Source organism: Pleurodeles waltl, chromosome 5 (genome assembly GCF_031143425.1).
Source record: "Pleurodeles waltl isolate 20211129_DDA chromosome 5, aPleWal1.hap1.20221129, whole genome shotgun sequence".
In the NCBI taxonomy this organism is placed as follows: domain Eukaryota; kingdom Metazoa; phylum Chordata; class Amphibia; order Caudata; family Salamandridae; genus Pleurodeles; species Pleurodeles waltl.
The window spans coordinates 1,241,175,838-1,241,190,062 of record NC_090444.1 but is presented as its reverse complement, the minus strand read 5'-3'; the positions used below and the strand labels follow the sequence as shown (position 1 = coordinate 1,241,190,062).

Genomic DNA, 14,225 nt, shown 5'->3' with positions numbered 1-14,225 from the left:
CTGAATTGGAATGCTACAGAATGGAAATGGTCATTTTTCTGCTGGATTAGTATATGGAAATTGTGTCATCCATGTTTTTCTGAACATTATACAAAACTATCTTCTCTAAATCAGCCCGTAGATTTCCTGCAGTGATCTGTTTCGAATTACTAGGAAACAAAAGGTCTGTTTTGCAGCATTCATAATTTTCTGGATTCACATGCTGTGCATCCATTTTGCCATCTAGTGGCTGGGTCCAGCATTGTAATTTGTCTGTTATCTTCGTTTTTTTCTTTTGGGTATTGTAGACCACCGTTTGGTGGTAAGTCCGTCCTGTGTAACATCAAACAAGGACCTTGAATGTTTCTGTGTGTGGTTCCTTAAGATTCTTTGTTTTCCATTGGGTCTAAAAGCACGTCATTGGACCTCCGAAGAATTTCACCAGAACAGAGCTAAATACCAAAGTTTTTTTCCACCGAGAAACACTAAATATCTCAATAAAGCACATCATTCAAAGGATGGAGAAGGGGGCTTTCTTGATCTTAACACAGGACTGCACCTGTGAACGCCACGTGGCCGGAGAATGCAGAGGCATGGAGAAACACCCTCTTTAAATTTTGTCCCAACTGCAATCACAAGTTTGCATAAAGGGTCACCTACGAGGTGTGCAACTTGTGTTTCCCAAAGGACCACAGCCTGAGAACTGTGAGGCTTGTGCATAATTAGTTTCAAAGAACTTAAAGACCAGACTTAAACAGCAACTGGCACACCACAGCATGGCTGGCAGCCAGAGAAACCATTAATCTCTGAAGGCCGTTGGCGTCTCCAGTGAAGAAGAGGAGGGGAACATCGATGCGGCTGAGCCAGCAGAAATTCGGCGACAGAACAGAAAATCACCAGCATTCAAATCATCTAGGCCATGATGAGAGTGGCGAGAGAGGCTGTGAAAGCCAAACTGCATGAGATTTAGAGGAAAATAGTCACCACTTAATTTAAGCTTGTGGTTGCCAGTGAGGGCCACCGGCACTCGCTTTTGGGGACCAGCACCTACTTTTCCTCATCAGACAATTGCCAAGAGCAAGAGATGGAAAATCACACAAATGGGAAAGAAGGAGGAAGAGAAATATGGTACAGCCGCCACCAAGGGAGAATATAGTAACCTGCAAGAGTGAGGAAAGGGGCAGGGAGTGTCTGGAAGTGAATTAAAGAGACCCGCATTGGATTCATGACTATGCAACCTTGCTCTTTGGTGTGTTGGCATTTAATAGGCATATTGCAGACTTCTGAGAAAGGCTTTGGGCACGGGCACTCATTAATTTACAAATTAAGCACTGAAGATGGTAATACTAAACACTCTGAAATTAAATACAGCTGAACGAAAGTGGTCATTTCTTGGGTGAATTAGTATATGGAGGAAATTATTGCATCACTGCTTTTCTGAGCATTATACAATTCTACCCTTCTCTAAATCAGCCCATAGATTTCCTGCAGTGATCTGTTTTGAATTACCGGGTAACACAAGGTCAGTATAATTCCTTCTGTCATCAAAGAAGCCAGGCTGCAGACTTATTATTAGAAAAGCAAAATTAACATGACACCAGGGTTGCCACTCACTAAAAACAGGGCATACTGTCTGTGAGCCCGGTTCACCAGACAGATCTCTGCTAAATATACTTAAATCCATAGCCTGCATGAAATTGAGTTAGATCAGAAATGCTTACAATAATTCACTTGTCTGTGAATATTGAAGCAGGATGGAAGCTGGCTTGTGACTGCAGTTGAGCTCTAGCTATTGATGGCGCAGCCAGTGTAGTGGCAGAGCAGCACAGAACTGGAAGTGATCCATTGCACCGACTGTGGCACTACAGTTGTTGCTCTGTCAGTTGCTGTAGCAGAAAATATTGAAACTCCAAAGTTGACGTGGTGAACACATGTATTGCACAGTTACAGACTACGGGGGTCATTCTGACCCTGGCGGTAAAATCCGCCAGGGCCAACGACTGCGGGAGCACCGCCAACAGGCTGGTGGTGCTCCCTTGGGCATTGTACCGCCGCGGTCATAAACGGAAAACCGGCGGTGTACCGCCGGTTTTCCGCTGCCCTGGGGAATCCTCCAAGCTGCGCCGCCATGGGGATTCCGACCCCCATACCGCCATCCTGTTCCTGGCGGTTTTGGCCGCCAGGAACAGGATGGCGGTATGGGGTGTCATGGGGCCCCTGGGGGCCCCTGCAGTGCCCATGCCAATGGCATGGCCACTGCAGGGGCCCCCGTAACAGGGCCCCACCAAGATTTTCAGTGTCTGCCATGCAGACACTGAAAATCGCGACGGGTGCAACTGCACCCGTCGCACCCCTTCCACTCCGCCGGCTCCATTCGGAGCCGGCATCCTCATGGGTGTTTCCCGCTGGGCTGGCGGGCGGCCTTCTGGCGGTCGCCTGCCAGCCCAGCGGGAAACCCAGAATACCCGCGGCGGTCTTTTGACCGTGCAGCGGTATTCTGGCGGTTCCAGCCAGGCCGGCAGCTTCCGCCGCCGGCCGGGGTCAGAATGACCCCCTATGTCTGTCCTCCTGTTGGATTGTTAGGTCCATATTTATACTTTTTTAGCGCTGCATTTGCGTAATTTTTTTACGCAAAATACAATTGTATTTTGTAAGTTTGCGCGGCTTTTGCGTCAAAAAGTGGGGCAAATAAAGTATAAATATGGGCCTTAATGAGCAAGCTGGTCCGCCCTAGTGTGATTTGTACCACGCGTGGATGAGCCATTAAGTTTAAACTGACAGCACACGCCTTGCTGAGTTTCATCAACCCAGCACCACAACTCACCAAGTGCTGTACTGCTGTGCTGTATTCTCTGCAGTAGGTCCTGTGCTGACTGCACCTGAAGGTCGTTGCTGTTTCAGGTGTGCAAACAGGGGAGGATTGGCCATTCTGCCTCTCTATTATTTCCCCATTTCTCCTGTAGGATGCAGGCTTAGGGCATGATGGGCTACCATAACCCAGCCATGGCTCAGTGGTCCAACTTTAGCCATGGCCTCTTGCAGTGTGGGGATGATTTGAACATTTCTGCCAGAGTTGAGTTTGGTCTCCAGCCCGACCCTGCCTGCTAACCTGAGGCTCGCATTGCAACAGCTGAAAAAAAATATAGGTCCAACTATATGAAACTGATGATGTCAGTAAAATGTGTGGTGGGCTTCATTTACTGGTTGGGAATGGGTCAATAAACCCTAGAGGAGTAGAACTTAGGGTAACCCCTACATGATCTTAGATCCCTGGAGATGGGGGCAGAGTGGGCCAACTAGAAAAAATAAAACTGCCTTGTACCGTGACCAACCAAAGTTCTCTGACTCTACCAGCGTTCATATCTTCAATAAACTGTTTCCATTTCATCCTACAGCAACCTGCTGCTTTTCTCAAACTCTAGAAGCTGGTGTCCTGCACTGCCCCTTCATAGCATGCAAATTAAGCCATGTTAGTTTCAGAGTTACTCCTCTTTGCATTCATTTTTAAGAGTAATGCCCAATTTGCCAAATGCAGGGCCCTTTGTGCCCTGCGAGTTTTCTCAGTTGAGAGATGTGCCTAGTACAGTTTTCTGTATTGTGAGAAGGAGAGGGTGCCTTATGGTGCAAGTTGATGAGCATGATATGTTATGAAAAGTAATCATCCAAAGAGCACAATATATAACTACGTAATCCACAATATAAACGAATGTAGGCCATAGGTAGATTGTGATACCGAATCCACAGTTTAACTGTATTTTAGATTGTGTACATCATAATGTAAGAAAATTGGAATTTGACTTTACATAATAAGTTTTTATATAGCTCTTCATAATGTACATCTGACCTTTCTAGGTACTGTAAATAACAGAAGTTATTGTTACCCAATGAAATGAAAGTTTTAGTAGTGCCCTTTTGTCTGCCTTGAAGAATGAAAGGTCGAGTTGTTCTTGTCCACATTCAAATTGACTGGTTGCGGTTCAAGGCGTGTTTCAGTGGAGGCTTGAATTATAGAGTCGTTATATTGCAACTGAAATCGTCAGGAAATAAAATTCACAAGGCAATTTTCAAAGACATCCCAGTGTTGAGACATTTTAAAGCTCTAATAAAGTGCAACTGGTCAGACCTGACTGGACCACAAATCTCCCACAACGTGGACATCAATAGTCCTCACCATATTCTTTATATTGACCTGCGTTTTGCACTGATCCCTCAATACTGAGGCATTTGTCAGGCTCTCCAGGTTCATTTCTATAACGTGCTTATTTTGAGATTGCTGAAGTGGTCTCCCGAATCACATTTATGCAGACCCGCACTCCCTATTGATGTTCTAATATGGGGTTATTTATAGCATTACCCTATGTCCACGTCTCTTATCACCTAAAAGAGCGACATCCCTCACAATTTTACCAATTCTACAGAGCCAATTGCTTGCTGCCTCGGCACTTATATAAACCAGTAGACATAATGAGGTCAAATGAAGCTCTTCAAACCTTTTTATTTTCAGATACTGGCCCTGTGGGATTAAAAATTGGCCTTTGGCAACATTTTCGCAAAGAATTCTCTGAGAAGCGACCACCCTCTAACACCTATAAAATTATCTCTAAATTCTAATAAGTTTTGCATTGCCAATGTGTTTAAAAAGTAGCTACCTCATACACATTGCTATTAAAAGAACATAAAACACAGAGGAACAGGAAAAACATAACAAAGTCTAGTCGAGAATACATTAGCTTAAAGGGGAGGTGGCTGAGGGATTGTGAATGCTGATCATTTTAAAGAGGTTTCTGAAAATTGAATACCCCTTCTAAGAACAACACTAATGGTACTGTGCGAGTCTGACCCACCCCTAAAGAGCACCAGTCCATCCTTCTGTTATTTCCTCCTCATTTTTTTGTTTCCTTCCGTCCATCAAATCACCCTTCAATCCTTCCATCTATCACCTATCACCTTTCCACCAATCTGTCCTTCCTTATTCAGTTGTTCAGAATTACTTTTTCTTTAATGGAATTGATTTGAGGCAAAGTAATACGCTATTGAATAATATTCAGTGACCTCTTTTTTCACAGGTAGAACTGTGAAATTCACAAATTTGGTCGTAAATTTAATTTGCATATTTGCCTACTGGCACACTTGTTATTTTACGAATCTCGCACTGGTCTGGTTCGAACTTTCTTTTAATAAATTGAGATTGCATTTTACAATTGTATATATCGCAAATAAAATACATTCGTACTATCCATCCGAAAAAAATGTGCCTCTGTTCCAGATGATATTTTGTGGCTACCCCCCTCCATCTGATGTATAGTGACAACATGTAAGACTAACCGGCTTCGAAATTTCACAATGACCTAGGAGATGCAGACGTGGATGTAGGCTAGGCACAGGGAAAGCCACCTGTTGGTTTGGCACTGGCAGGATGCAGATCAATCTTCTAGCTTCTGCGCCACCTCTGTGACACTGAGCCAGAGAAAATGTACCTTTCATAAAACTTTAAATGAACGCTGAGAAGTACTTCGAGGAAGTAATTACGAATTTTTCACTTCAGAAGCGGTTAACCTTGAACACTAAAAATGTATTAGCACTCTTTGAATCAGGAACCCCCAGCTTTTTTGAAGATTGTACAATTTTTTCCTTGCAACACTTACCCTACTGTGACAAAATGAACACCCTTTGAGCCCCCATTGCACAGAAAGCTGCGGACTCCACGTCACCACAGCAGCATTAAGTGGCAATTTTCTCTTGCTTTGAAAGAAGGAACATCCTGGCAGCACACAAGGGGCATAATTCAGGCACCTGTAGCCCCTGTGGTGCAGAGGGCGTCGGCCCTTCAGGTGGCATCCTTTCAGCCCAAAGCAAATGAATATCTGTAAGGTATGGGAGACTAAGGGGCCTGTATTATATTCACCCATCACATTGTGCAGTGGCCCAATGATTTTGGGTGCACAACTGACCGGTCATGACAGTACCCAAATGCCACACTGAAGTCTGATTGTGAAATATAAAATTTCTGTTTAACATTAACAGCATCATGGCATCACTGTGCTTACCATAAAAACCTTCAATTCGGTTTACTAACAGCATGCATCATTTTACTAATCTTACACCTATTAAAGATTTGTTTCATTTGAGAGATGTTACTTCTGGTGATTCAATGAGACGGCCAGAAAATGCTGGCTGTGTCCCGAGTTGGAATAACCTCGGTGGTTATCCAACTCCCGTCAGGCTGCAGATGGAAACCTCCAGCCCGGCGGGCTGTTGTAAAGCGGCGGGATGGGATGAGTCACAGTGGTTTGGCAGTGGCCAAACCACAGCGATTGTAATATGGCAGTCTGAACGGCCAATCCTGCGGTGTTGAGACCGCCACAGCGGCCCTGGTGGTCCATGGACCACTAGGGTCATAATGTGGGCCTTAGTGTTAGCCACACTGCAAAGCATCCATGATGCTGTGCAGCATGGCTACAAAACATTGCAAAACCAAATAGCTCTCATAGACGACACCTATTGGCTTTACCAATGCTTGTTTTTCTTAGTTCCTGGTTAGGCATTGTTATGAAACCTTAGCAGAGAGACAAGATGGAAAAAGAAGTAAGAAATTATGGACAAGTGATAAACAAAACATACAGGGTGTAAGGACTGTAGGAGTGCAAAGGAGAGCAAAATATGGAAAAAATAACTTGGTTACCCTCATTTAGCATCATTTTTTTATATTTGAGCTTTACAAAAACAATATGGTGGCACCTATTGTTCTACGCTGAAAGACTATTTGGGAAAGAGTTATTTTGATACAGCGCAGTTGCTTATAGCAACAAGTCACAGCCAGTCCTCCTCTACACAGTGTATTTTAACCAGTTCCATGTGTCGGACAGCCGGGAGCCATTCCATGCTACAGTGCTTATGTGCATCAGATGGTTCTCGGCCATCCACACACATGGCACTTGCAATCCCTCTGGTGTGGGCACGAGAGGGACCATCTCCTGAGGCTGGTTCTTTTGGTTCAGTGAAATGACAATCAGCACATGTGGGGCGCTGATGTCATTTTACTGAATCCGAAAGTGAAATGAGCCAATTGGCTTATTTCACTTTTACTGCCTTAGTGCTCTGGGCCTATCTTAGCCCCTTGAGCACTGTAGCAGACAGGAGAGGTATTGTTGGAAAGGGGAGAATCGGCCCTTTCCAATTATAACCATCCCTAGTGGATCCCTGCTCGGGGATTGCTGCTGGTGGGTGATCCCCAAGCAGAGCACCACTCACCAGGCACCAGGGAGGGAGGAGCGGCCACTTGGACAAGAGATTTTGCTCCCCCTGTTTTTTTTTTTTGGGACATATTCAGGCTTCCCTCCCCCTGGGGGGGGGCAGAAAACCCACTAGGAACCGTTAAAAAAATATATATAAATATAGGGGTGGGGGCTCAGAAACCCCACTAGGAACCAGGGATTCATTTTTCTGTAAATTTAGGGGTGGGGCTGCTCTGAATTGGGCACTGCAATGATCCACCCACTTTAGAAATAGTCACAGACTTTCTATCCCCCCTGGGTGGGCAGATGGGGGCAATCACATGTATCCATGTCTTTTTATCAGAAGACTTAGGGGAACACAGAATAGTAGAATATATGTTATTATCAATTGTCTTTCTCTGCATTTGCGCATTCCAAATGTAAGACAGTTTGTATAAAGAAGTCATTTTGAGAAATGCCCTCTAATTCACATGCTAGTATGGGTAACCCCAAATTCAGAGATGTGCAAATATCCACTGCTCCTAAACTTGAAATCTTGTGCTCATTTTGGAAATACATAGGTTTCCTTGATACATATTTTTTACTCTTTATTTTTAACCAAATGAATTACTGTATACCCGGTACACAATGAAAAACCATTACAAGGTGCAGCTCAGTTATTGGATCTGGGTAACTAGTGTTCTTGGTGAACATACAAGCCCTATATATCTCTGCAACCAGAAGGGTCCAGCAGATACAACAGTATATTGCATTTGAAAATCTGCCATAGATAGAAGAAGTTACAGATAAAAACGTAGACACAAATGGCTGTTTTCTTTCAACTCAGTTTTGGTATTTTTCCATTTCAACAGTTTCTTTCTTTGGGAAAACCTTAAAGGACCTACACAAATGACCCCATGCTGAATTCAGAATTCTGAGTACTGCTTTCCAGGATCCACCATTGCTTTTGTACACATTTATACTACTAACTAGAAGGAGACTGGAAACACAAAAATAGAAAAAATGGGCTATGTCCCTGTAAAATGCCAAAACTGTGTTTTTCTGATTCAAGTCAGCCTGTTCCTGAAAGCTGGGGAGAAGGTGAGTTTAGCACTGCAAGCCCTTCGTTGATGCCATTTACAGGGAAAAAATAGATGCTTTCTTCTGCAGCACTTTTTCCCATTTTTAAATAAAAAAACAAAATGTAGTTGTATTTTGGATAATTTCTCAGTCCCCTCCAGTCGAATCCACAAACCTTATGTACCTTTAGAATTTCCAGGATGTTGGGAAAAAGGGGGTCAAATTTGGCATGGATAGCTGATGTGGCCAAAAAGTTATAAGGGACTAAGCGCAAACTACCTCAAATAGCCAAAAAAAGGCTTACCATGGGGGGGGAGGGGAAGAGGGTGAGGCTTAGCAGCAAAAGGGGTAATCCTCTCTTCCTCTCCATACAAACAGTATTTCAGGCGAGGCTATAGGCAAAGTGAAATGTGAATTATTCATATGACGTTCTAACTGTTTCTATTGATATAACATTAATCAAAACAAAGGTTATTAGGCTAATGAAGGAACGGGAACGGTAGCAACCTTCAGATGTTGTATGTTTAGGAGCTACAAAACCTAAATGTATACAGTGTTCTTTGCATCTTCCTCCAGCTTATGTAGAACAAAGCATATTTATCAGCATCGAAACTGGAGGGGGGCCCTGCAAAGAGCATAGATGGTGCCTCCCTCTGGACTCACTCAGGCCTGGAACTGTGCAGAGGGGGCACCCTGTAGCTCGGGGGCTCCCCCGCACCACAGGGGGCTTCGGGGCCCTTTGACACACCCCTGGGAAAGCTATGAAAATTATTGTTTTGGTAGGTACAACACTCCTGCATTATACCTCATCTATTTACTATGGAGAGAAAGTGCATATTATTGTAAAACAATATTCAATACGAGACCAGTATTATCCCTATCACGTAAGTTAATCTGTCTACATTTTTGCGATATGTATCCTTTTATCAACCATAACATATATGACCGTGTAAGAAAATGGGAGATTGCTTAACCTGTCTAGCCCTTACTGATGTTCTATCACGGTTGGTAAGAAAATGTCTTGAAAGGCCGTAAACTATATAGGGAAAGGTACCCTGACTGTTAATTATATGACTATTGCAAGTCAATAAAGAGTTATCTGGCCATATACAAGCATAATGCCACACACTGAGTGGTTTTATAAGTTCACAGAACAGTGAGGTGAGCTGCAAAATATTTTTCCTGTACATTGTGGGGTACTTTATTTTTATTAAATATATTATCCCACTCTTTCCATAGTTGCCAAGTGGCATCATGACACGTTTGACACCTTTAATTGTTCATAGGTTTTTAGCCAAGTAGGGTTGTAAGCACAAATTCACAATTTAAAATATAAACTACATGTCCCGGAATGCAACATAATACTGTCTAGCAAGATAGGACTGTCAGAAACCGGCATGTTAATTGAGTCCCCTGCAGAATAGCAGTCTTTACTCTAAAAGCAGTGTGTTACTTAAGGATAAAACTGATTTGGAGAAAATAATTAACCTCCCTCTGAAAACAAGTCCTTAATCTTCTATTGTTGTTGGGTTGAATCATTCAAAGAAGTTGTTGCATATGGCATTGTCATTTCTTAAAAGATGTGTTTCAGCCAACATGTTGTGCTCCTCTATTGCCCTGTCTATGCTGAGGCAAGACTGGGACACAGTGCTGCTTGATCGGTATTGTCGCTGCAGGGAGTAGCTGAGGCAGCGATTGGGCCCTCACTTTCCCCCAGTGTTTGTGAGGGAGGTGGCACACAGAGACCCTAGCAGAGTCTTCATGCACTGAAAGAGGTAGACGTCTCTTATCTTTACCCTGCTTATGGCTCGTATAGAAAATGTTTGATGGCAGTGTGTGACTATACTCAAATCTTATGATGGGATGTACGGCTGCCTGCGCTGTGCCACCATCGAGTTTACGGGATTATGATATTACCACTTGCTTGAAATAAATAAGTTATTAGATGCAAATAGTAACATAAGAACGAGCCTGCAATAACAAATAAGTACAAAATACTGCTCTCCGATATTTCAGACCACAGTAATACATCATCTCAAGGAAAGGTCCACTTAAGGTAGGGAGTTTGTGTGAAGTCATACAACCTTGCATATACTTCTTTGTATAACAGGGTATATTCCAATATTTTTAATTAGTTTGGGGTGTCTTGCAATTGAACCACCAACCATTTGATGAACTATGTGTGGACGATAAATCATCAGATCCTGGTGCCAAATTGTCTTAAAAATACTTCATGTACATAATGCAAAATGCTCTTCTTCTTCTTTTTCATGTATGGACCTTTTTTCCTTTGCAGCATTTCTTTAATTTCGAAGATGCTCATGTGATCGGAAACAAAGGTTATGAAGTCGATCCTGGATGGCCTTGCAGACACAACTTTTCGAACCATCACAACTGACCTTCTCTACATGGGTTCCAACGACGTTCAGTACGAAGACGCTAAGGGCGAAATGGCCTCCAAACTTGGGTACTTTCCACAAAAGTTACCTTTGTCCTCCTTCAGGAGTGATCACTCTCTGGACAAAATGACTATAGGAGACGATAATCTGCTCAGCGTCTATCCTCTAGATCAGTTTAATGTCACTGAGTTTTTTAATCGGTCTGTATCGACATTCAAGGAAAATGACGATAGCTTAAGATGTGGGGAAAATTTCATGGACATGGAGTGCTTCATGATTCTAACTGCAAGCCAACAGCTGATTATTGCAGTCCTTTCCCTTACGCTTGGTACCTTCACAGTCCTGGAGAACTTTTTAGTACTGTGTGTCATTCTACAATCTCGGACCCTTCGATGCAGACCCTCCTACCACTTCATTGGCAGCTTAGCAGTGGCTGATCTCCTTGGAAGTGTTATTTTTGTCTACAGTTTTCTTGACTTTCACGTGTTCCATCGAAAAGATAGCCCCAATGTCTTTTTGTTCAAATTGGGAGGAGTTACAGCCTCATTCACAGCTTCGGTAGGTAGCCTTTTCCTCACTGCTATAGACAGGTATATATCAATACATAGGCCACTTGCATATAAAAGGATAGTGACAAGGACAAAAGCGGTCATCGCATTCTGCATGATGTGGACCATTGCTATTATTATTGCTGTGCTTCCTTTACTTGGCTGGAACTGCAAAAAACTCAAATCGGTCTGCTCGGACATATTCCCACTTATCGATGAGAACTATTTGATGTTCTGGATTGGGGTCACAAGTATACTCCTGCTGTTCATTGTGTATGCTTACGTTTATATACTGTGGAAGGCCCACAGTCATGCTGTTCGAATGCTGCAACGAGGTGCTCAAAAGAGTATAATTATTCACACTTCAGAAGATGGCAAAGTACAGATCACTAGACCCGAACAGACGCGCATGGACATCCGGTTAGCCAAAACCCTGGTCCTTATTCTGGTTGTCCTCATAATCTGCTGGGGCCCGCTCCTTGCCATTATGGTCTACGATGTCTTTGGGAAGATGAATAACCCCATCAAGACTGTTTTTGCCTTCTGCAGCATGCTCTGCCTTATGAATTCTACAGTGAATCCCATCATCTATGCTCTGCGGAGCCAAGACTTGAGGCACGCTTTCTGGACCATGTGCCCCTCTTGCGAAGGGACCTCGCAACCTCTTGATAACAGTATGGAATCAGACTGTCAGCACAGGCATGGGAATAATGCAGGAAATGTTCACAGGGCTGCTGAAAACTGCATAAAGAGCACAGTTAAAATTGCCAAAGTGACCATGTCTGTCTCCACAGAAACATCTGGCGAAGCAGTATAGATTGTAGAAAAATATTCTATCTACACATCTATAAATCTTTGAAAAAAGTCAACAGGATGTGTTCAAGTTCCACGCTTATGGATTACATGATTAACAATCACATTCCCTACCCTCTTCAATATCTCAAAAGACTACAACTGTGATGGATGCACATTTAAAAAAAATCAAATCAAGAATAGAGGTTGGATTGATCAGTGATCAGGGAAACCCCTAACAAGTTAAAAAAGAAAACAAAAAAAGGAAAGTTGGTAGTGCATATGGTTCGAACTTTCCTATGCTGCTATGTTCCTCCGTCGATGTAAGCTCTGTGTCTAAAATGGAGCCATCCACTACCCTTAAAGAGGTTTCAGGGGATCAGTATGCTCGTCTGTAAGGTGTGATGGCATACTGAGAAACACTCCTGACTGTTAAAACTGTAAAAAAAAACTCTCTCTCTCTCTCTCTCTCTCTCTCTCTCTCTCTCTATATATATATATATATATATATATATATATATATATATATATATATATATATTACACTTGCTGGGTGGGGCATTTCAAAATGTAGGTATATTTGGGCACCCTCTTGTATTAGAGAATGCCTCGTTGTGGTAAGAATGATTCACACCATGAATATTTTTGGAAGCGACCAGGAAAATGGAGTTTGTAAGAAAATTGTATCTCCAGCATTGCATATTTTCAGCAAACGAGACTGGCTTCCATCAGATTGGATTAATGAAGATATGGTTGTAAATATATTAAATTCTGCTCTCGTTGGTTTAATTTGAAACGTTATAGTGAGAAATATATTTTCAAGATTGTTTCTCATTATTTTGTGAAATTGGCTAATGGTTTACAGATGGATCCTCTCTCTCTTAGATCAACTGTAACCCATTTTATGCGTTTTACAACTAGTGCTCTTTCTGCGTGGGCATCTGTGCGTGTTGACATGATGCTTGTGGTTGTCCAATTAAAAAAAAAAAAAGACATCATTGGAAACCATGCAAACAATGTATCGTAGGTGTTAACTGCAACGAAAACACTCAATTAAAGAGCTCTTGAGAGATACATTCAGCTCTCCTGGTCTCCAATGGACCCAGAGAAAATTCTGTATTTACACTAATGAGGGATTTATTTAGAAAGGATTTGCTATGTGTTACAAATTCTTACGCAAATACTTCCCTCGGAATAATTAATGCTTAAAATTCAACACTTCAATGCTAATGCAATAATAGTGACAGGGAACTGTGCAGGCATCATACCACTGTAAAAGCAATCTGTTTGTTCTTTCGCTATTACAAATGTCAGCATTGTTTATTTTTTTCACATAGAGAACCTATTACATGTATGCACTTTGATAGTATGTGATGTATTTTTGTGAATATGGTCAAAAGGAATTCAGAGAAAGCAGGTGTCGGTTTCCCGATGTGGGACGTTTTTAAGTCATTTTGAGTAATTGATTGCATCGTGACAGAGGAACACTTGCATTCTATACACAACCTCTACTTAACTTTCTCAGCTGCAGAAGAAACGCTAGCTGGCTAGCATGACCGGAAGTAAATTCGTAGAAGGGAATAGGTCATTCCACTGTTCCCATAATCCAAAGTGTGACTGTGCCTGCGTGGATGTGCTATCCCACTGCAGGGGAACTAGCTGTAAACTAGAGGGTGAGGACGGGTTTAACTAACCAAGTCTCTTCGATGGCAGTACTCGGTAGGCTCCAAGCCAGAGAAGTCTATTGTTGTTTTTTGAGATGTCTACTTGAAGAGGCGAAAAAGTATTTTAGGATAAAATCTGTTCTGTGTGAAGGTGTATATATATATGGTGGATGGCTGTGTGCGTGTGTGCTTTTTCGTGTACTGTATTGTAAATATGTGGGTCATAGTATAACTACTAAGATGCAGCTATGGCCAAGTGTTACATTTACCAGTTGTTGCACGTTTTGCACAAGGATTCAGTTTCAAAAATTGAGTTCTTTCAGCATATTAGGGAAGAGAAAATAGTTTTAGATTAGGAGAATCCCTAGTAAAAGAAACTGATGCTGGATATTATTTTCCTAATAAAAAATGAGTGTTATCAAAGGTGAAAGTTCAGCTGCTGTTCATGATGGGATGCTACCACGTATGTTCAGTATTTGCAGTGGTCAAGTATGAGCAGTATTCATGACCGGTGGGGGAGGGGAGGAACATATGAAAACAGATGGATGA

General features: G+C 42.4%; 1 protein-coding gene across 3 annotated transcripts in view; it reads left to right on the top strand.

The window, feature by feature from the left end:
- Positions 1-12,454, top strand: part of CNR1 (cannabinoid receptor 1) — a 177,604-nt gene extending 165,150 nt beyond the window's left edge. The window contains exon 2 of one of the 3 annotated variants that reach the window (XM_069235479.1): positions 10,570-12,454. In XM_069235479.1, coding sequence (XP_069091580.1) covers positions 10,616-12,037 — 1,422 coding nt within the window. In that variant the 5' untranslated portion in view covers positions 10,570-10,615 and the 3' untranslated portion in view covers positions 12,038-12,454. The remainder of the gene's footprint in view (positions 1-10,569) is intronic. The other 2 variants (XM_069235477.1, XM_069235478.1) reach the window with 2 other exon arrangements.
- The last annotated feature ends 1,771 nt before the right edge of the window (positions 12,455-14,225 follow it).